This window comes from Peromyscus maniculatus, chromosome 14 (assembly GCF_049852395.1).
Source record: "Peromyscus maniculatus bairdii isolate BWxNUB_F1_BW_parent chromosome 14, HU_Pman_BW_mat_3.1, whole genome shotgun sequence".
Taxonomy (NCBI): Eukaryota; Metazoa; Chordata; class Mammalia; order Rodentia; family Cricetidae; genus Peromyscus; species Peromyscus maniculatus.
Window position 1 is genome coordinate 70,637,990 of NC_134865.1, and position 23,850 is coordinate 70,661,839.

Consider the following 23,850-nt stretch of genomic DNA (forward strand, 5'->3'; position numbering starts at 1 on the left):
CCTACAACAATCTGCTGTCACAAACACCGTGGTAAGAGTGTCAACAGTTTCTAGGACATCAATTTAGCATTGAAACATTTAAACGCCACCCGATAAGGTCCTCAAATGATAAACGCTTGGTTCATCCACTGGGGAACTACCTTTTCATTCTCTCAAGAGAAGGGCTCCATCTAGGAAGGGCAGTCGTTCACGCTAAACAGTGAGTCAGCCCACTGTGCTTTCCAGAATCCAAAAACAACAGCCCTCCCTCCTCTGGAGGCCATGCTCACACCTGACCTTGGCAAAGGTGTGGAGACCTTGTGCAAGCTGATTTGGCCTCAGTCCCTGAACTCAGCCATGGGGACTCTACAAAGCACAGCTGAGCACCTCTTCACAGTGAGAAAGGGGCCAGGAACGAATGTTAGATGACCACAACACCCCTCTTAGGGCTCAGCAGATCCTACAAGGAGTGGAAGGAAGGAAGAAGGCCTGACCGTCCGCTCTTCAGTGGTACTGTGACTATGACAGAGAAGTCCTCAGACAACATGGTCAGGCAAGAACGGTTCGCCTTCTTACAGCAAGAAGGATCTGGGTGTAAAATCGATACAATGAGCAAACTCAACTCATCTGTGTCTGGGGAGCTGGTTGTTTGATTACAAGTGGGGGGGTTCCCACGTACCCCCATTCAGTTTCCCGTCATGCTAACATCCTGCATTACTATGATACATCGATCACAACTAAGAAATCCACACAAGGGCATTACTTCCAGCTGAACTGCACAGGTTAGCTGGCGTTGACTTTTTTCTGTCTGATGTCCCTTTTCTGTTCAGGGTCAGGTTTCCTACGCCATCACGGTGTCTCCCCAGCCTGTTCTAGTCTCCACAAGGTTCTCAGACATTCTTTCTTTCTGATGACCTCAGCAGCTGTGAGGAATGCCAACTCAGTGTTCTGGAGACCATGCTGGTGGAGCACAAAGCTTTCCCTGAGGCTAAAACAGGCAAAAGGGTTTCAGCAGGAAGACCACCGTTTGGCTTGGAACTTACACATCCGACCCACCCAGTAAGACCCACACGCTGAATGAAGGCTTAGTCCCTAGCTTGGGGCTGGGAGATGGCGGGGGTGGGGCCTACTAGAAGACAGTTGGGTAATGGGGGGAGGGGCATGATCTTGGGGGGAATATTGGAACTCCAGGCCCATTCCTGCCTCTTTCCTTCCTCCTTCCCCGCTCTGCTGCCCTTCTGTCCTGAGGTAAGCAGCCTCCACTAACATGTACTCCTTCCACATGTATGTACAGGCTGCCACTTCCCTAAAGTAACACAGCCAAGGGACTACGAACAGAAATTGTGAGCCAAAAGCATCTTTTGCTCCTTTAAAGTTATTTACCTGAGGCATTGTCACAGAGGCAGGAGACTGGCATCGGGTTAGGTGTGCCTGCTACCTTCCACCCAAGAAGAGGAGCTTAAAACTTATTTATTTTGATTTTCTACTGTATATGAGTTTTTGCCCTCATGTCTATCTGTGTACTGTGGGTGCTCAGTGCCCACAGAGGCCAGAGAGGCTTTGGAGCTGCCGGGAATTGAACCCGGGTCCTCTGGAAGAGCAGCCAGTGCTCTTAACTGCTGAGCCATCTCTCCAGCCCTAGAGGAGGGCTTTGACTGGCAGGCAGTGTTGCACACTATACACATCCTCTAGGACCCCTCTCTACAGTCCACTCTTTGCAAGACGTCCTTAGGCAGAACTATTCCCATCAATGACATGGAATTCTTCTCTATGGGAAATTTAGCTCATTCACGTCTATCAATCCGGGCTCACAGACACTTGTTTGATATTTCATTTACAATGCGATGAACATCACTCAGTCCGCTGTCCCACTCGTCCCAGTTGGTTCACACCAGCAATTTTAGGACGGTCCCAGTGTCCCCAAAGTCCCCTACTGCTTTGCATGTTCAGCACACCCATACTTTCTGCTTCTCCAGATGCTGAGGGTTGAACGAAACCTTCCTAAAATTTCTATTTGTAGAAGTCCTGGGCCCTAGTACTTCAGAATGTGACTGTATTTCAGATTCGTATCACTGGGGGTGTTAAAGTCACACGGTGGATAAGGTGGGCTCTTATTCATCAAAAATGCTTAGTGTCCTCCAAGGAGGGACAAATTGAGAGAAGGCCATGTGAAGTGTAAGACAGAGATGGGGGTGACACTCCTACCAGCTAAGGAACCACAGCTAGTCAGGAGGCCACCAGAGCAGGGGAGCGGGGAGGCTGCAGGGGAGCGGGGAGGCAGATCTTCTCCCACAGCACCAGAAGAAACCAGCCCTGCCAACCCCTTAGACTCCTGGCCACTAGGAGTGTGAGGCAACACATTTATGCTACTTGACTCACTCCGTGGTGGGACTTCGTCATGGTGCCCTACGTAAACCAATAAATTAATACACAGGCTAACGGCACCTAGTTCTCTGCGTTTCGGTTAAAAACAGTACTTGGCATAAAAAAGAAAGCGGGTGTAGAGGACCATTCCGACAAAGTCTTGGAAAACAGGTGCAAGCCGACATAATGCGATGTTTAGCATTACATTTGGATGGGAACAAGGTTTGGGGCAGCGTTTTCAGACGCCTTGATTTCCTACAGAGCTTCCAGCCACCTGCAGCGCGGTCCATTGCTGCTGCCAAGCACACCTGCCAGGGGCAGCAGCAGCCACCCTTCTGGTATAATCACCATCTTCCCAGCATGCCAAGTACCAGCCCCGCGCAGTCAGACCCTTCCCAGGTGCCCTTCACAGTGACTCCACGGGGGAGCTGACAATGATCCCTTGAGTCACAGTGGACCTGGCCAGACCAGGTTAATTCAGCATTCTGGTATCTGTTTATGACTGGCTGTTCCACTTCCATCTTCCCAAAGTCACATGGACAAGTGGCCTGGTGCATGGAAATTCGTTGCCAACGACTGGGCGTGGCCCAGCCTTGGGATGGTTTCACGCACTGTGGGCTCCTCCAGCAAACTCTTTTCAAAGGCATGGAGAGAGCAAGGTGCTCTCTGGAGTCAAAGCATGGAAGAGACAGGCTGGAATCTCACCTGTCACCTCACTCACCCAGTGACCTTGACGGACTTGAAATCTAAGCACTTGCATGGGTAACTAATGGAAAATCCACTGTGTCCTCCACCCTCAGGTAACTGGGAGAAAGGGAAGTCGTTTTTTTACTATAAAAAATCCCTGGTTCATCTGCATTTTTATGTTCATATTAAAACTCAAGTGAAGTCATTAGGCTATGGCCAGCTCACAATACCTCTGGCCTGAGTATCTTCCACTTGTAAACCCCAGAGCTCTGTTATAATCCTTCAAATTATTAAATAATTGTCGTGCTTCCCTTGGGGTCACATTTGGCAACAAGACACTGGCCTAAATGAACCAATGACACGACCCAGTGAATTACACTTACATTTTTAACGTGCTAGCAGCAAACGAGTGTGACACACTTCTAGGGCAGAAACTGGATAAACAAGTGGAGTGGGGGGTCAGAAACTGTGAAGATGGAAAATACTTCAATAATTCGTGCCAGGCTCCCCACCAACCCCAGAGAGGAGCAATTCTCTACTCCAGTCCCAGTTTCCATTTCAGGAGTGGTTACCATCACAAGCAGAAAGCCAAGCATATGGCTCTGTCCTTCTGGACATTTCTACAATGTAGGCTAGGCTGCTCTGGAAAATCCCATTTTTTTCCTCCTACAGCTATATGACCTCAAGTTGTCATTTCAAATAAAGTATGCGTCCACTGATTTTTATGAACACAGACAAAAGCTGCTACAACCTTGGTTTCCCCCCAATCCTTAAAAAATACCCTTGTGAACCAACTGTAGTTGCTATGGAGGGTTATTTGTTTCTAAGGCAACAGCGTATATCTAAGTACTAATGGCCTGTCCTTTTGCCAGGCAACAAACAGCCTTGTGATGCAAGTGCACCTGTCTCAGCTACGCGTTACTATGGAGACACTCCAGTTGCTATGGCTACCATCACGCTAATCGCCTAGCAAAGGCAGACATACAGCAGTCTTCTCATAGAGCCCAGCTGCTCCTCCCGTCTCTTGCCGGAGACTGATTGTCTAGGGCCTGTGATGGAATGCACAAGAACTTCATTAATGCCACGTCAGAGGCTCACTTTGTATGCCCTCCTGCAGAACAAACATCAGAACAGAAAAATCTGCAAGTGGACTGTAAAATTCCCCAGGCTTCTGACATCAGGCCATTCCCAATTAACATAAAGGTCTACTCCGGGGCAATTGCTTTTAACTGGATAGTTACAAAAGAGATGTTGCCACATGTCTTTTAGAATTTCTTGGTAGGGGACTGGAAAGATGGATCAGTGATTAAGAGCACTGGCTGCTCTTCCAGAGGACCCAGGTTCAATTCCCAGCATTGACAGTGTGGCTCCAACCATCTGTAACGCCAGTTCCAGAGGATGTGATGCCCTCTTCCAGCCTCCAGACAGCAAGCACGCAAGAACTCCACAGACATAAATGCAGACAAAATGTCCACACACATAAATACACAAAATAATTTTCAAAAAACTTTCTTGGTAGGGTTGATGATAAATCCAAGCACCATGAATAGCTAAGACTCCACACTTTGAAATCTGGTTCTTTGTTCTATATGGCCCTTTCTTCTAATCTCGAGCTAACATGCTTCTTCAAACCATGACAATCTACTTAACGCCTTCCCCCCATTATATATTTGTAAAAATGCACTCCTGACCTCAATCTCATGACAAACAGACATGTGAGGAGGAGAAGTGGCCACTGTTCTCACGGCAAACACTTGGTAACCACAACAAACCCATCACTGAGGAGCCTGTCTGCATGGAAACGGGATGACAACAGACGAGTGAGCCTTTGCTCAACATCTGTAGAGTCAGGCCATGGGAAGGTGGTTAGCACCTGTTTGCCTCAACAAAATGTGACCCAGGGAGATATGGAAGCCATCAACTTCCCTTTGTAAATGTTTCTGCCCAGGAAGACATTCTTTCACCTACCTGGAAGCCTTCTGGAGACACATTCCCCTGGAGCAGCAGAAATGGTAAGCATCACAGGAAAGACATCAATGGATGTGGCTCCTAATCATACTTCATTTTTTTTCTCATTTATCTGCAGTTATTGTTAAAAATCTCATACAGCCTACTGAATTAGTTTGAGAGCCTGACTCCTCTAGAATAACACAATTCCAGGAGACTTAAGAGAAGGAAAAAAAAATCCGATAGTCCAAGTTACTCACCTTTGATAAGCCTGAGGGGTGGGAGGTGGGTGGTAAGGTGTCTTTTTCAAAGCCTGAATTAGATTTTGTCTATACTCTGGGTCTATGCACCACAATGACCCTTTCCCAATACTCTGAAAAAAAAAATTAAAACAAAAATGTATTAATAGAGTATTATTAATTATATTACTACAGTACAGAGTATATACAAACACGTAGCTCTACTACAGTTACTCTTAAAAGCCGCCTGTTATTTGGTAACGATTTCCCAGACCTGAATGTTGTCCTCTGACAACAGGACACCATAAAATGCTTGCCGCTCCTCTTTGCACTAAGTCGGACAATTCAGATGGTCATGCTGGTACAATAATACAATTTTCGTATCTGAACCACCCAAATACAAGAATCTCTTACTTTTCAGTATGACTTTGGAAGAACATACATAGTCTCTTCCAAAAACATCTATAATTTGGCTGACATTCATGTTAAGAGTACTCAGACGACCTCAACACTCCGTTTCTGCTCTAGAAACCCCAGCTGTTGGAAACCACATTATACTGGCATGATTTTACAAAAACGGAAAAGTAATCCACTCATTGTTTTTGGGTCGTCGTTCCCCCCCCCCAAACTTGTTCACAAAAGAACATTTATGCTTGGAATGGAATTTAAATTACCTTCCCCCAAGAAACAAAAGACTTCAGGCAACAATAGCAAACCTAAGCCAGAATCCAATGTATTCTTTATTTTTATTGGGGGGTGGGGGTGGTGTTCCCCTTAAGTTCACAGCAATCTGCTCCGGTCTCTAAGAATCTTTAGGAGAGGTCACACTTTTAAAGTGTAAATTGGCTAAAAGTGTTCCCCGGGGAGGGGGGTGGGCTTCCCCTGAAGGCCACTTTTGGGTGGGCTGGAGGCAATTGGTCAAAGATCAGCAGCATGTTGCTTTAAGAGTGGGTGGGACTGGGCCTTAAATGGTGCCAGGAAGAGCAGCTTTCACTGCCCTGCTTCCAAGTGGGCCAGTGTACCCACACCACTTGATAAGATCATCTGTAAATATTTACTGATTTGGAAAGAAAAGAGGATAATGACCTCGTCCCACACCCACCCAACCCAGCTTCCCAGGTAGCTTCTCTGATATTCCTCCACAACTGCTCTCCTCCAGGCTTAATGGTGGTGTCTTCCAATTCCAAAGTTCAGAAAAACAAACAAGAAAACTTTTTTTTTTTTGGTTTTTCGAGACAAGGTTTCTTTGTGTAGCTTCAGAGCCTGTCCTAGAACTCACTCGGTAAACCAGGATGGCCTCGAACTTAGAGATCCACCTGCCTGCCTCTGCCTCCCAAGTGCTTGGACTAAAGGCGTGAGCCACCACCGCCTAGCTCAAGAAAACCTTTAACACAAGGAGGAAAGAACAAGAAAACCCCACCGAAGGACCACTAAAGCTAAGCCATTCCAAAAATATTTGAAGATTTCTTTTTTAATCTATACTTCAGTTATCCCTTCACCAAATTGCTCTCTTATAAACCTCACACACTCAAAGCACACGTTAGGATAATTCTCAAGTCTCAGGAACAGCAGCACAATTAGAATGAACTGTTTCTGGTGTACTGGGGACAGGAGAGTCCTATAAGCCATGGTTAAAGGAACCACCCCAGTCACCCAGTCCCAGAGCGTCTATGCTAAAGACATACATGCAGGCTTTAGTCATCTGGGCAATTATAGACCCAAAACTCATCAGCCTACACAGCCTTTCTTTTCATGCTCACAACTTTAAGTCTGGTACAGTTCAAAGGGCTTGACCCAGCCTTTCCAAGGAGAGCAGACGCTGGATCCCCCAACTCTTCCCATGGAAAAAGCTGAATGGTGTACTTTAAAGAAAGCCACAAGGCAAGGAGGAGTGGGCAGGTGTGGGGAGGGCTGGGAGGACCTCTGGGAAGACATTGAAATAAAAGAAGCCACCAAAGCAGGCTAGCTCTCGGCAGTGGGAGGACTGGCCTGACCCTCTTCAAAGGCTCCCAGTGGAGCCCATGGCCAGGGGACCAGTGCATGGGAGTCTAAGCTATGGATGTCTAAGCAATGGGAAGGTCACAAAGTTCAACAGAAACACTTCTGCAAGGAGATGGTCCCAGCTGCAGGAGCCCAAGGGCCTTTGTTTTCATCAAGATGGCTTTCCAGGCAGGGCAGTGTAATCTTTCACCTGAAAACATTCACAACAAAGCAATCAGGACCCAACCAGCCTTCTGGGGTAAGTAAGTATAAGCCAGGAATGTGGTTCTCCCAATCCCAACTCAAGTATACTGTTTATGATGCTGTGATACCATTTAAAGATTAGATGGAATAAACCCTAGATTTGTGCAGAAAAATCCCCCAGTAAGTGATCCAGCTCCTGAGAAGAAGAAGGCTGAAAAACAAGAATGGGTAGTCTGCAGCCACATAACCATTCCTGTGTGGCCATGGACAAGTCATGTTATCAGAGAAAGTCGTGGCTCTCTCACTGGTGAGAGATAGGCAAACCCAGGGATGATGTGATTAAAAAAACAACAAACAAACAAACAAAAAAAAAAAACCCCTAACACAGTGGCCATGCCTGCAGGCACCCAAGAAATAAGTGACAGGTTAAGGTATTGAAGAAATCTTAACAAGAACATGTCTGACTAGACATGTTCCATTACATTAAATCTGAGGGTTGTTTTTGTTTTTAAGTTCAACAGTGACCCGGAAAGAGTTCTGTATGTTGGTAAGATTTTTAGTATTCTAACATAACCCCTTTCATCACTGTATCTGCCTCCTAGGCACCCCCTACACCAAGGTCTGGCCACTGTGACTTCCTTATGCAGAAAGTCAACACCACTGACAACCACCCAGCTTCTACAACTTTCCTTTTTTGAAAAGGATCATGACCATCAAACTCACGTTTCCAACTTTAGTCAGTACGTGTACTAGTGTTCATTAACAATCTCAGGCTTCGGATCCTAAGATAAGAAATCCTAAGGATCCTTTGGACTCTGCTGAGGTCTGGGATTGCTAGTACTCTGGGTTTTAGGGGAGTCTGTGACTGTTTTTCTGACCAGACAAGCACTGGTTGAAAAGTAGTAAGATACACTAAGACAGTGTGTCTTCCACCGAGAAGTGCAGGCATTCCAAAGAAGAGCTCAATGCAATGCTTCCTGGGTACGCACCCACGGGGACTCTCCAAAGCCTCTGATGGCTCTAGGGTGAAGCATCAATCACAGACCTTGGGGTTCAGAGCAGTGGGAGGGGCCAGCACACCTCATTTCTAAGTCTTCTCTTTGGTGTCATGTGGCAACTCATGTGGTTTAGTTAAGAACTTCGGAGATGGTAATGTCCTTTTCAGACCCTTTCCAAGATCAAGGCCGCTCCCAACAGCAGTAACAGACACACTTAATGTGGTACTAGAGGCTGAGCTGGGGAGTGTGGTCATAGAGACCTTGTTTTTTAAAATGACAGGGAACTGGGTGTGTTTCTCACATGCCATTTCTGGGGATGTTTCCAACATTACCCAACCTCATTAATGACTGGTCAACCAACATTCGTTTGTTCGTTCATTCACTCATTTCTTCCTCCCTTCCTATTTAGCTACCTGCCAGTCACCGTGGAGGAGACATCAGGAATAAAAGCCATATGAAAAGGTGGCTGCCTTCATGCAGCTTGTATTCCAGAGAGGAAAAACATGAGCAGTGTAAAAATGAACAACTTTGGCCGGGCAGTGGTGGTGCATGCCTTTAATCCCAGCACTCGGGAGGCAGAGCCAGGCGGATCTTTGTGAGTTCGAAGCCAGCCTGGTCTACAGAGTGAGATCCAGGAAAGGCACAAAGCTACACAGAGAAACCCTGTCTCAAAAAACCAAAAAAAAAAAAAATTAACAACTTAGATGGGAAGGAAAAGTGAGGGGGCAACAACTGTGGGGGATGTGGGGATTGGGGTGTCAAGGGGGCCTGTGCAGGGAAGTGTAGATCAGGGTCAGTTTCCAGGTGTGAGCACCACAGGCACTGAGTCATGTAAGGGCAGAGGAAGAGGAGCAGGGGGAGGAGGAGCAGGGGGAGGAGCAGGGGGAGGAGCAGGGGGAGGAGGAGGAGCAGGGGGAGGAGCAGGGGAGGAGAGGAGCAGGGGAGGAGGAGGAGCAGGGAGAGGAGAAGGAGGAGGAGGGGAAGAGGAGAAAGGGGAGAAGAAGGAAGAGCAGAGGAGGAAGAACAGGGAAGAAGAGGGAGAAGAGGAGGAGCAGGGGAGGAGGAGGGAGAGGAAGAGGAGGAGGAGAAGCAGGAAGGAGAGCAAGAGGAGGGGCAGGAGGAGCAGGGGGAGGAGAAGGAGGAGGAGGGGGAGAAAGGACGCAGCTTCAGAACGTGTTCTGGAGAACTAGATGGGTATGAGAACGGATTCAAAGTGCCAGGGAAAGAAAGAGTGGTTTGTCATAACTAACCAGGCAGAAGACGAGAGAGGGGAGAAATCCAACACGCCGTTGACAGCATAACCTTTGACCCCTAGTAAATGTACTGGTTATGGTATTTGTGAGAACTTACTGGGCACCGGAATGTAGCTCAGGTGGGTTCGATTCCCCGTACTAACCAAAACCACGTGTGCTGCTGCCCGCCCACCTGTGACCCCAGCACTGGGAAGTGGAGGCAGCGCACCGAGAGAGCAGGGTCGCCCTTTGGTACAGAGCTGGAGGCCAGCACAGCTACAGAAGGCCCTGTCTCACCCAGAGCAGAAGGCAGGGAGGGGGAACTCGGGCCACCTATCTCCCCCAGCCGTACCCCCACTGACCCGACCCCTGCAGCCGAAGCCATGAGCACAGAAGGCAGGTCTGAAGTGGCCTGACTGAGGGTTATACTGTCAACCGGCCGCTCCTCTGCGACAGGGTTTGGTAAACTTTCTGAAGGGGCCAGAGGGAATCTTTCCATCTTTGAAGTCCACGGTCTCTGTTGTTGACAACGCGGCTCCACCCTGGCAACCGCGACAAACACAAAAGGAAGCAGGGCTGTAACCATCGGAGTGTGGCTCTGGGTGCAAAGGCCCAGGGCACACCTGGCTGCCCGCTGCTGCCCTGCAGTCCCACACTTGTATCCAGGTCCAACTCGAAAGCTCTGTGGCTCTGGGAACAGAAGGGCCCAGGTAAGGGGGCTTCTGAGGTTGAGAGATTTGGGCTGGTCCTTCTGGATTAGGGGTGGGGGTGGGGGGGGGGGCATCAATGGGGATCTAAGTCAGATGCTCCCAGACGGGGAATCGGGGCAGGGCACCTGTAGGGAGGAGAAGGAGGGGAGATGTACAGACACACACTAAAAGTCATGCTCATCAGTAAGGAGGCCACACATGGTGAGCGGGGCTGTGCCTTGCTGCACTGTGTACCTGGGTAGCGCAACTTACACGCCTTCCTGACCAAACTACGTCCCCACAGGGCCTATCCTCCTGGGTTTTGGGTTTGTGTCCCCCCCACTGACGCTGATTTTCCTGGGGTCTGGTAAAGTGAGTGAGAAGCACATCACTCAGTAGGGTTTCAGAGGGTAGCCCTTAAGCTTGGTTGGCATGGAAACTAGAGCCCTAAAGACTGGAGTCCAAGTTTTATTTCAACGTCTCAGCTGTGTGACCCTGGGCAAGGTACGGAACTGCTCTGTGCTTCAATTTCCTGGTCTCTAAATTGGATTGCCGTCACAACATCTGCTTCTTGGAGCTGTGGCTGAGGAGGAATGAGAGAGTACTGGGCTTGGCACATAGCAACGGCACAACAGTTATCAGCTCCTGTTACTACGAAGGTGATGCAAAGCTAAATGGCCATCTTGTCAACCCTGTGCTCCAAAAACACACAGGGACTGCCCAGAAGAAGCGGGTAACTGTTAAAGCTGTGAAATAATGTAAATCTCATTAATCCCCCACCCCTCCTTACTCTCACAGAGCTGGGAAGCTGGCTAAATGGTCAAGCACTCACGGCCCAAACATGAGGTGGGGAGTTTGGCTTTCCTGAATCCGGGTGAGCATGAGGGACAGTAGCCATACTGGTGAGCACTGGGTTCAACTGAGACCTTGCCTCAACAAATAACATGCCAAAGCACCCATGAAAGATTCCCAAGATTATCGTCAGGCAGGCCCTGCATGCGTGTACCCCACACATGTGCCCATACATATGCAAAGAGAGATCCACACGTACATAACACAGATCTACATATACATGAGAAATGAAGCATAATCACACATAGCTGTCTGTCTGATGTTATACTCTCCATCATCGGCCTAACGGACGCACTGTGCATGGAGACGGAAGGGGAAAGGAACGGGTGGAAGTAGATCAAACGTCAAGAACCAGCCAGTCACAGTCAGGACAGTCGGGAGAGCTTCAGAGAAGCAAGGTCTTTTCGCCCCTCGGGGCGAGTGTGGGGGTTCTGGGCTTCCTATCAGACGTCTCTGCTCCCAAGAGCGGCCATGCAGCCCCTCCTGGACAGGGTGAAGAGAAGCCTGGCTCAGAGGACAGAGCAGAGGGCAGAGGTGAGAAGAGCTGCAGAGCCAGGCTTAGGATAGAGGTGGGTGGTTCTGGGCCCCTGTGCTCTCTCTAGGGAGGCGTCCTTACACATAGTTGCAAACCATAAAGTTCACTCATTTGTCACCAAGGAGCACTCGGCTTTCTAGAGGGGCCTCAGCTGACATTTTTATCATGCTGCCATGCCTTATAACGTGTACAAACTTTGCCCAGGGTCAGGGAGGTTAAAGGTCTTCTGGACCAGTCCAGTGCATTTTACCCTGGTCGCTAACTAACCTCCGGGGACCACCAGGCTACAACACAGCTTCCTCTCCCCAAGTCCTGGTTCCTCCCCATACACAGACCAGCTCACACTCAGCTCCTCAAGTCCAAACTGCCAGGCAGCTGGGGAAGGGGTCGGTGAGCAGAAGTGACACCTTCGGAGCCCAGGCCCCAGATTACCCAAGCTTGCCACTGCACATAGACTTTAGTGAACCACATCCCCATCACACACACACACACACACACACACACACACTTCCACAGCATACAGACTTGAGTGAACCACACACAACCCATCACACACACACACACACACACACACACACACACACACACACACACTTCCACAGCACACGGACTTTAGTGAACCACACACAACCCGTCACACACACTTCCACAGCACACGGACTTTAGTGAACCACACACAACCCGTCACACACACTTTACAGCACATGAATCACACACACTTCCACGGCCTGAGCAAAGTGTGTTTCTTGGGCTCCTCTGGAAGCAGGCCACTTAACCATCCTTTGTACAGAACAACGGGGCAAGAGATGCTGGGCAGGGTGTGGAGACCCTGAGGAGGAATCCATTTTCCTAGTGCAGGACCTCAGAGGGAGGCAGGCAATAAACTATAAAGGATTACCTATGCTGGCCAAAGGAGGCTACAGGACCATCAAGCAGAGAAAAGATGAGGCCTGAGGGAGGAAAACCTTCCAACTGCACAGAGCATGCGCACATACTCAGCTCACTCCTAGCCCCTGCCACCACGGCACTGATGCTCCTAGCAATCTCTCTGTGGCATGGAATGTAGTTCCCAGGTTGGTACAATCTTCCAACGGGTTGAGGGGCAACCACCTTATGCCTGTGTGTCTGTAAGAGGGGACCAAGAGTGAGACCAGAGCTTCTCTAGAGAACATTCCAGGAAGGAGGCTCCCCACATCGAGAGAATACACCTGTGTGGTTCCTGTCCATGCTGCTCAGATACTGTGTTACTTGGGGTGGAGGCTGGGGGACACCACTGTCTTCTTGGACTCCCATTTCCTCATCAGCATCTCAGAGATAGTCTCCCTGATCCTAACTGTGAGGAAGCCATACACAGTGCCCCCGGCACCGCACCCGGCCCAGAACGGGCAGCAGGTCCATGTAACTTCTCTGGTAACAGTAAAAGACACACAGCACTGGGGGAGCGGGCAGGGATAGAAGAGGGAACGGTCATTCTAACAAATGACCATGATGTCCAGATGTGGGCCTCAAGGGACATGGGAAGAACCAAGGTGAGATCACTCAGCACAGGACGGACTCCCGGGAGCACTTGCGGTCCAGCTACAGTTCCATTGGCTGCAGTCTAAAGACACTGGGGAAAACCTTTACATTTCAAAACCACTGGGAAAATCATCTCGGAAATTAGCCAAGAACATGAAAGAGGGAAGCGGGAGGGAGAAACACAATGATCGCAGAGAAATTTCGTCTTGAGAAGTCAGTGCCCCTTTCTGTAACGAACAGGCAGTTGTTCTAGAAGCAGAAGATGAAACATTCCAGCTGGGTGGAGTGGATCACACCTATAATCACATAGGCAGGTGGAACTCTCCAAGTTCGAGACCAGCCTGGTCTACATAACAAGTTCTAGGACAGACAACATTTACCTAGAAAGACCTTGACAAGGGAAAGGGGGTGGGGTGGGGAAGCAAAGCAAAACAAAGATCCCTTGAGCATTCATCTAAACTTCCAGATAGTTTGGAGAGGTTTGGTGTTTTTTTTTTTTTTTTTTTTTTTTTTTTTTTTTTTTTTTTTTTTTTTTTTACCAAAAACAGAAGGGATAGGGAAGAGACATGCTTCTCATTTAACACACTGTCCTGAGAGCCAGGATATTGCTGTAGGGAGCAGGGAGACCAGCCCCTCAGCAAGGGAGGCAGGATATCTCGACCCAGGCAGCCCCAGGGCACGATGTGTCCTCCAGGTACCAGAAGAGAAACGCTGCCACTTCTGCCCAGACACTCCATGACTTTAGATGGATGGCACCTCTCAAGTGTCACCTGTACCACATGCAGACCCACGAGCTCTGTGGTGGCTCCAATGTCTAGCTCCTAGCTCTTTCAGAGGCTCACTCGAAGCCCTAAATGACGCCTGTTCACTGCAGGTACCTGGCTTGTGGGAGAGGTGGGATAGGAATTCTTTGAATTCTCATAGTGAAGGTGTGTGGGTGTGGGTGTGGGTGGGTGGGGTATCTGTGTATTAATCTATGCAGGAAGAATCAACAACCTCCTTGCATTAACACTTAAGTAAAACCAAAATAATTCCAAGATTTGATTAAAACCAAATTAATCTCTAGCAAGAACGCAGCCAGCCAGCCATTTCTCTACCAACCACCAATGTTACTGCCTGAGGGTAACAGCAGACCTATGAGATGACATCTGCATCTGCACACATGGGTGGACACACACGGACACGGACACACACACACACACACACATTGTAAAATAATATTAATTTTGCAATAATAAATAATAAATACAATAATAAAGACTGGCAAGATGGCTCCACGGGTACTCACTGACACACCTGAAGCACAGAGTTCAACCCTGGGTCTCCGTGGAGAAGGAGAGAACTGACTCCTTCTGGATGTCCTCTGACCTTCACACACATGCACACAATAAATAAACAAATATATGTACTATGGGCTGTTCCATGTATGGGCTTTCTCTTTGGTAATAAGACTGGTCAGCACTACACTTAACAGTCCTTCTTGCTACGTAGCCCAGGCTGGCCTCAAACTTGCAAGCAAATTACAAAGAGAATAAATGGCGGGATCAAGACCTGTCTGGGGGCTATCAGATGGCTCAGCGAGTGAGGGGCCTGCTTCCCACACCTGTTGACCAGACAGTGAAGCCCAGAAGACACATGAAGGAGAGAACCAGCCAGGCAGTGGTGGGGCACACGCCTTTAATCCCAGCACTCGGGGAGGCAGAGGCAGGTGGATCTCTGTGAGTTCGAGGCCAGCCTGGTCTCCAAAGTGAGTTCCAGGACAGCGGAAGCTACACAGAGAAATTCCATCTTAAAAAACCAAAATAGTGGAGAACCAGCTCTTACACAATTGTTGTCTGCCCTCTACATGTGCGCTGTGACACACATATACATACATCCACATATAATAAACCCCACCAAAAAGAAAATTAAGTTCTGTATTTGATCGCCTTTTTCCTGCTTTTTTTTATAGTTTAAAAGGTAAACTGACTTAAAGCTAAGAGATGTGAAGAGTAAAATTTAGCACTCACCCCACTTACTCATAAAAATCCTGGTTAGTTTTAGAACTTAAAGACCCAGGAAAGGATGTGATAAAGCGGCCGGATGAAGCGGAGTGGGGAGGAGCCGGGCTCTGGCTGACTCTGCACTCTCTCCCGTACCTCCACCAGCTTTCAGGTGACTCAGAAACTGCAATAATATTTTATGAGGGCAATTACAGCGGCTGGAGTCTGGCATACACAGACACCCCTGGATAACACAGACACCCCTGGATAGATTACAACCAGCTCTCCCAGGACCACTTTATCTTTTGGTTACCCATAGTTACTCATTTATTTTTAAATGTTCCAGTGTGATCTTATCTAATCGGCACATATAATTTGATCACCTTATTTCCAAAACTAAAGGTTGCCAGAAGCACCTGGCCAGGTTCTAAGTGCTAGTGACGGGCGTGCAAGGGAAGGGAAGCAGAACACTTAGTACCTTTGGCTTTATTAAAAAAAAAAAAAAAAAAAAAAAAAAAAAATCACAGGACCTGAGCTCTGAATCAAAGTCACTGGGCTGCATGCTTGACTTCAGGGAGTGACCGTGGCCCACTGATAACCACAGACACACCCTCCATCACCTTCACCAAGACCTCCCTGGGAATTCCTGAGCTCTGGATCCAGCTCTCAGCCACAGCATCCTGCTAAACTACTAACCCCACTTTTAAGGAGAAACTGCCTTTCCAGTGACTTTTAAGTTCCAGCCCAGGTATTCTAGCAGTGAGGGACAGCCTTCATTCAGTTCAGTGTCTGCAAATGGACCTCATCTGTGTGGCACCACGGCTCTAACGATGGATCTGAAAGCACCCAGGACCCAAGTAGAGGAAAGCTGAAGAGCCAAATAACAGGCTACGGTTAGAGATTCTTTCATTTCTTCTAAGTCTTGGTTAAAATGGACGAAGCCAAGGAAAGAAGTGAGCTGCCAAAGTGGAAATCGGGGAGGCTAACAGCCAGTCCCAAACTTCAAGGGGGACATGAGCCTTAGCTATGGCCAACACACAGAGGGAAGAGAGTAGATCAATCCTACAGTTGATGCTAAGGGAGTGGTACCCACCTGGAAGGCCTTAGCTACAGCCAACACCGAAGGAGATGGAAGAGAATGGATGAATCCTACAGCTGATGCTAAGGGGGAGGTGTGTACCCAGAACACCACTCACTTGGCCCTACAACAGCTCACCACGCAGTGACCCAGTGTAGAGGCCTGAGCTTCCACACTCACTGACTTAAAAGCTATCATGTGCTGGTCAGCCACCCCCAAAACCTCCCCTGTCCGCGGCGTGCTTTATCTCCCAGAGGCCTATTTTGGAGAATTTAAAAGACAAACAGCCCCAAGCTCCTACTATATTAGTTACTTTTCCTGTGTCTGTGATAAAATACTCTGAAGAAAGCAACTTAAAGGAGATGGGGCATACTGGGCTCACAATCCACCACAGCAGAAAAAGCCAGGGCATACTGGTTTGAAGCAACTGGTCACATTGTGTCCACAGTCTGGAAGCAGAGAGTGATGGATATTTGTGTCCAGCTTGTTTTCTTCTTTTCATGCAGTTCGGGACCCAAACTCTGGGAATGGTGCCTCTCTTTTAGCCTGACTCGTTTAGGGTGGGTTTTCCTACTCCATTAATCTAACCAAGATAATAATCTCGGCTGGGCCACAGTGCACACCTTTAATCCCATCACTGGGGAGGCAGAGACAGGCGGATCTCTGAGTGGGAGGCCAGCCTGGTCTACAGAGAGAGTTCCAGGATGGCCAGGGCTATACGGAGAAACCCAGTCTCTAAATTCAGCAAACAAAAAAGAGATTAAAAACTCACAGACTTGCCCAGAGGCTAACCTAATCTAAATAATCTCCCATAGGTGTGCCAAGGAGGCATGTCTTCTAGGAGACTCTAGATCCAAGGGAGTTGACAGTATGAATAACCCTTGCCTTCTCACACATGCTACCCCTGTGAGTCCTGCTGCTGAGGGCTACCAGCATCAATGCTGGCTGACTTTTCAGTGTGAGAACCAAACCAGCCACATGGAGATTCACCTAGACTCCATCTGTGAGATCCTAACATGGCCAGACCAGTAGGACAACGCACCGGCTTGTCAATCTCTTGGAGCTCACCTCAGAACTCATCGAAACCGGAGGAGGTACAAAGAACAGGCGGCCCTGAAGGCTCATCCCTTTGACTGACAGCTGACAGTCACCCTGGGTGTCCCAATGGCAAATGGAAGGCTGGTGAGAAAGGCTTCCAAAATTCAGCCCACATTTCAGATTATCATTGCGAATTTTATGGAAGGAATATTGAATGCCCTCCGTATATTGCCACGCCGAGTAAATCTCAGCCCTGCTTACAACTCAGACGTGCACCCTTTCAATGGGGGCAGCAAAGGGGCTTCAAAGAATCAGCAGCTGTGATTCCATTAACATTAACTGACCGTGCGCGCCGTGCGCTCTCCAGCATCTGACATTTGTTATTTCACTTAATTCTCCCAGCCAGCCCAGGAGGCGGGGAGTATCGGGATAAGGAAATGAAGGCTCAGACAGGCTAACAAACTTGCCTGGGGTCACTAAAAGCAGTATGAAAGTAGAAGCTGGAACTCACCACCAAAACACACCGTGACAGACACCACAATCAGGCAGTAGCCAGCTGCACTACAAATACAGGCCACATTTTAAAGTCACAATTAATGGTCGGATGGACCACTATAATAAGCAATGGACATCCCAGAATAGGAATGTCACACACAAGCTCATTCTGATATGTGGAACGCACACACACACACACACACACACACACACACACACACACACACACACAAATACACGAGAATCACTGGGTCTTTTGCTGGCCACTAGTCTAGTTTGAGGTTGAGTGAAGACCCTGTCTTAAAGGAATGAGAGAGTGATAGGGCAGGACACCTGACATTCTCCTCTAACATCAGGGTCGTGCATTTACACATGCACATGCATGTGCGCGCACGCACACATGCACACACACACACACACATACAAACACACCCCACACCAAGCACTCCCCCACATACACTATATCCCACATACTGTACACACACACACACACAACATACTGCACACACATACCACATACCTAACACCCCCCACATACACTACATAACACACACACACACACACACACACAGCACTCAGCTCTCAGGAAAGGGGTCCCTGGCCTGGGGGGTGGGGTGCACACACAATAGCGAGGACAGGAATGACACTTTTGATAAGTAACATACAAATTCAGCACTTACAAATGCATACACATGTGAGACACAGTTCTCAATCTTGTATGAGACAAAGGACAGAAATGCCCATGGAGTGCTCTGACTGTGCAACTTAACCCACCACGCCCTACTTCGGTGGGCTTTTCCTCCTGTGGCAGCCCTGAGAATAACCTTCAGCACACGGCACACTCCAGGATGGTAGAGTCTTGACCAGTTAGTCTTGGTGATTTGACAAGGTCTGTATTAGTCACTTTATGCATTATCAAGACAAAATACTTCCTAAAGGAGGGAGGGGCTTAGACTGGCTTAGAGGGTACAGTCCACCGTGGTGGGAGAGTCACAGCAGCAGGGGCATGAGGTGGCTGGTCACACAGCAACCACAGTCAGGGGGCAGAGAGTGAATGCTGGTGCTCAACAGTCCTTTCTCCTGATGGAGCCGAGACCCAGCCCATAGAGCCACGGTGTGTCAACAAGTAAGGTAAATCTTCTCATCTCGATTAACCCAATCTAGACAGTCCCTCACAGGCCTGCCTAGAGGTAGGTGTATCTCCTAGGTGTTCTGGATCCTGTCACATTGGCAATCCACATTAGCCACCACAGGGCCTCATCCAAGGTCAGGGTCACCTAGCACAAGAAAGTTCTTCTTAGAGTGTAAGATGCTCATGTTTCACAAAAGCTAGCTCTGTACTCTCCCCCACAAAGCCGGCAAGGGCGGGAGGGGGGGAGGGGGGAGGGAGGGAGGGAGGGAGGGAGGGGAGGGGGGAGGGAGGGAGGGAGGGAGGGAGGGAGGGAGGGAGGGAGGGAGGGAGGTTCTTCTTTGGGGAAGAGCCTTTTGATTTTTGTACCCTCTTCCAAACATGGAAAAGTTATCATCTGCTTAAAAATAAGGACTATCAGAACTTACTGAAAAGAGTTTGGGGTTCTGAGGCTTTTTTTGGGGGGGGGAGTGTCATCCAGCCAAGGTTGATTTCAGACTTGCTGTGTGGATGATGATGATGATGGTGATGATGATGATGACGATGAACTCCTAATCCTCTTGTCTCCGGCCCCCAGGGTTATAGGTGTGCACCACCACGCCTGGTTTAGAGAGTGCTAGGGATTGCACCCGGGGCTTCATGTATACTAGGCAAGCTCTCTAACAACTGAACTACACCACCAGAGATGAAAGAAAGATCTTTAGACGGTAACAAGCCTCCTACCATGACCCACTTGACCACTGGGGGCCATACTCACCCTACTAGTACTTGTGATGAAGTGTACCTACCAGGTACTCAAGGCATGTGGGGACCACTGCGATGGATGTGGCCACCCGCCCCCACCTCCGCCCCCGCCCCCGAGATGCATACCTATGTGCTGGACTTATTCCAAGGGTCCAGCAGGGCCACCTGCTCCGTCCCCACACCAAGCTGACATTAAGATGATCCAGCCACAGGCTCTCTCTGGTTCCCTCTCTGGCTCCTCTAAAGGAAAGCACCAGTGAGCCACAGAGTAGGGAGGAGACAGGGGGCAGGACATTATCCCATACTTGGTGCTACTGGGCACAGCGGGTTAGCTGCATCTGCTTCTCAAGGCCATGGTGCCTTTGGAGCGGGAAAGCCCAGCTACTTTCTGTCTTCTAAGGCCTACTCCTTTCCTTCTTTACCCCTTCAGACCCACAGGGCAAGAACATGCCCTGGCATAGCCTGTATCCACTTCCCTCCAGGGTGAGCATGCCATCCCACGCTGCTTTCCGATACACTTGCCCACAGCTGTGAACTAGTCTTTATCAAATTCTCCTCAGTTACTTCACTTTAGGGAGCCATCAATCTCCTGCCAGGACTGTGACTGACAGGTTAAAAACAGAATTGATTACCCTTGAGTTGTTCTCTGAGAATCTACATGTCACAATAGGTACATAGTAATCCCTATGCGATTTCCTGAAGTCGTGGACAGGCGGAAAAAAAATAGGTCATCCATACTTCTGTAATAATTTACTACATGGCATACCTTGGAAGAGCAGAACCATCTTCTTATAAAGTGAAGTAAGCTGTGGAGCATGGAACTCGATTACAGAATTAAAGAAGTATGTTGTTGCTAAAAATACTCTGCGGGATTCCTTTCTGAGGGCATCATCCATTGCTGCTGTGGTTCTGAGTCGCTCTGAATGCATATAAAAACTGCACTTAGGGTGAACTGCAGAGTGCCCAACATCTCAGAAGTCTGTGACTCCACGGTGGCCGCCGACGGAACATCTCAAATGAGACACAGCCCGCAGCTCACTGTAGTCCAAGGGTCTGCATTCATCTACTCCAAGAAGAGCACTGCTCAATCACACTTCCCAAGAACAGTGTCCGATCACGCTTTGTAACACCCAGCCACCTCACCCTAAAGATCACAGGTGCTCTGCTGCAGGTCAGGGAACTGGCAGGAACTCAAACAAGACTAAAATCCCTAAGTCTGGTACTATGAGCTGTCTCATGGTGTGTGTGTGTGTGTGTGTGTGTGTGTGTGTGTGTGTGTGTGTGTGTGTGTGTGTGTGTCTGTCTGTCTGTCTGTCTGTCTGTCTGTCTGTCTGTCGAAGGGGGGACGACTTATGCTTGTGTTCCCTTTGGCAGTGCAAAGAATGGTGCCTTGAGACCCACACACACCAAGCTAGCACTCTACCACCGAGGGGCACGTTTAGCCCTGCACTGATATTCTTTAGTCACTCCCAACCATCCTCCTGCCTCAGCCTCCCCAGTGCTGGGATTCTAGAGGCATGCACCACCCCATCCAGCTTACTTTTTACGACACTGAAGGCATGTTCCAGTCAGGGCTTTGTAAGGACCAAGCCTCTGAGACTGCACCTAAAGCCAAACGATCAAGTGCAGGCTTATCCCGGGCTTCCTGGGAACCCCGGGTTCCCGTAGTGGGTGGTGTTAACTTCTCAGGGTTGAGCCTGTCCGGACAAGCCCTGAAGTTACAGCATTTTACACTTAAGTATTTTGCAACCAATATGAGGAGCAGGAACACGTTCACAGAATGTCTTTTTCCTGGGAAACAGGATGAGATCTATATAGGACAGCCTTCGTCTCTTATAGCCTCCCTGTAGGCACACGCCGTGTGTGGACACTGACCACTGTCCCTTTAACTCACCGTAGGCTCAGGGAAATTGTTTTCCTTTTATTCCCCAGTTGTCTGTGTCTGTCTATTTCTCTTCTCTCTCTCTCTCTCTCTCTCTCTCTCTCTCTCTCTCTCTCTCTCTCTCTCTCTCTCTCTGTGTGTGTGTGTGTGTGTGCGCGCGCGCGCGCGCATGCATAGGCAGGCAGGTGTGTGAGCCCATGCTTTCATGGCAGTCAGAGAAGGATGCCAGGTGTTCTCCTCTATCACTTGCTGACTTTTCTTCCCTGAGACAGGAGCTAATGCCGGTGGCCAGCAAGGCCTGGCCATTCTTCTCTCTCCTCCCTCCCAGCACTGGGGTTACAGGCTTATGTGACCATGCCTGGCTTTTTAAGATGCGTACTGGGACTTGAACTCGGGTCCTTGTGACTACACCTATCCACTGAGCCATCTCTCTAATACCCGTTTCATGTTTGCTCATAATCAGTAACAGGTGAGCTCAGGGTCTAGCACACAGCAAGTGTGTAATAGCGCCTCCAAACATTTAAATCACATCCTCCATAGCAGAACCGAAGGAAATAAAAATGTGGTACTTCACCACATAGGTTTTGACTTTAACACACAAAATGTATGACTATTCAAACTACAGAGAAAGTCAAAGACACACCACAAATGAAAGTAATAAGACACAGTGAGTACCGACTGACAATGTAAGCACTGGTCGGGACATGAAGCAGTGAATGAGCACATAAAGCTGTACACTAGCTTGTAAAGCAAGTCCGGCAATTTCATCAACACTTACACATATACTTATTACATGGGCCACCCAACAGATTCCTAGGGCCTTCCTCAAGTGAATACAGTCACAGGTCTACAAAGAGCCATGGTGAAGAATGTTTCAAGAAGCTTTACTTATAATATCTAAAATCTAGAAATAATCCAGGATCTACCAAGAAGTGACCAGATAAGCATATCACAATATACACATAAAACAGAGTCCTTGGCAAACCCAGAACTGAACTGTAAGTCCACACAGCGACATTTACCATTCAAAAATAAAAACAAATAATCTGGGCAAAGAGAGGGCTCAGTGGTGCAGGTATGTGAGTACACATAACAGTCATATTATTCTCTTTTGTTTAAAGTGTGTGTGTGTGTGTGTGTGTGTGTGTGTGTGTGTGTGTGTGTACACACGTGTATTGTGGAGCATGCAGGTATGTGAGTCCCAGAATTGAAGTCTTTATCAGGTTTTGGTGGCGGGCTTCTTTAATCCTCTGAGCCATCTCTCCAGCCCAAGTCAAAACATCTCCCCTGAGTGTAATTTAATTATATGTACATAGTAAATTATGTCCCAACAGAGTTGATATTTAAAAAAAAAAAGTGGTTTTTCTTTCCCCCCACCCCCTAAACTTTAGGGGCTAGAGAATTGGTTTGGTGGTTAAGAACATGTACATAATGTCCTACAGCCTGGTATGGTGGCACACAACTGTAATCCCAGAATTAGAAGTTCAAGGCCAGCTTGAGCTACATGAAACATTACACACACACACACACACACACACACACACACACACACACACACACACACACGCCAAGACTTATTAGGAAAATGAATGATTTCAGGTCTTGAAATATAAAATGTAAGATAAGCTCAGGCCACAAGGAAGCAGCTAAAGACTAAAAGGGACATGTTCAAAGGGCATAAAATGCAGCTTGAAAGGGTCTCATGGGCCAAATTTGGGATAATTTGAGCATCAAAATAATGGTTGCAATTGATTATAAAACACTGACTGAAGAAAACCCCATGGGTCCTTAGTGATGGTCACAGAGAGGGATTTACTTCCCACCATTAGGAGCAATTATTGTACTAACCCTTTTCTGTAAAAACTGGTCATTACAGTTCCTTGTTAAGAACTATCAGCTAGTGAGAGAATCACCGCAGTCACCACCATCTTGTAACCCCCACTGAAATGGCAGCAGTCACCAACAGATGCCTGCACGGTCCCAAACCAGGTCTCCGTGGTATGCACACACACGGCAGACGACAGGCAAAGCACAGGTGCTGTGGAAAACTGCATGGAGCAGGCTCAGTTTCTCTAACTGGGGACAGCCGAGAGGGATATGGAGGTTAGGTAGCACCTGCCATTGCCTGTCAACTGCTTAAATGAAGCCAATGGGACCTGGGATTATTTAGAGCTGCCTTCCACAGGACACGGGGCCAAGTTCAACGGTATCATAAGACAACAGCTACACTTGCATTTGGTCCCTGAGCGGAGAGGAGTGCTGTGTTTAAGCAGAGCAA

At 48.4% G+C, this 23,850-nt stretch overlaps 1 protein-coding gene and 1 long non-coding RNA gene across 13 annotated transcripts in view; one reads left to right on the plus strand and one right to left on the minus strand.

Annotated features, from left to right (window-relative positions):
- Foxn3 (forkhead box N3) overlaps nucleotides 1–23,850 on the minus strand; it is a 389,572-nt gene that overhangs the window by 157,667 nt on the left and 208,055 nt on the right. For all 12 annotated transcript variants that reach the window (XM_042261033.2, XM_076551210.1, XM_016005406.3 and 9 more), the window contains one exon: nucleotides 5,238–5,350. In XM_042261033.2, coding sequence (XP_042116967.2) covers nucleotides 5,238–5,350 — 113 coding nt within the window. The remainder of the gene's footprint in view (nucleotides 1–5,237; nucleotides 5,351–23,850) is intronic.
- LOC143268479 (uncharacterized) lies at nucleotides 915–7,783 on the plus strand. Its single transcript, XR_013044462.1, has 2 exons — nucleotides 915–1,038; nucleotides 3,903–7,783. It is a non-coding gene; the product is annotated as an uncharacterized LOC143268479 (long non-coding RNA).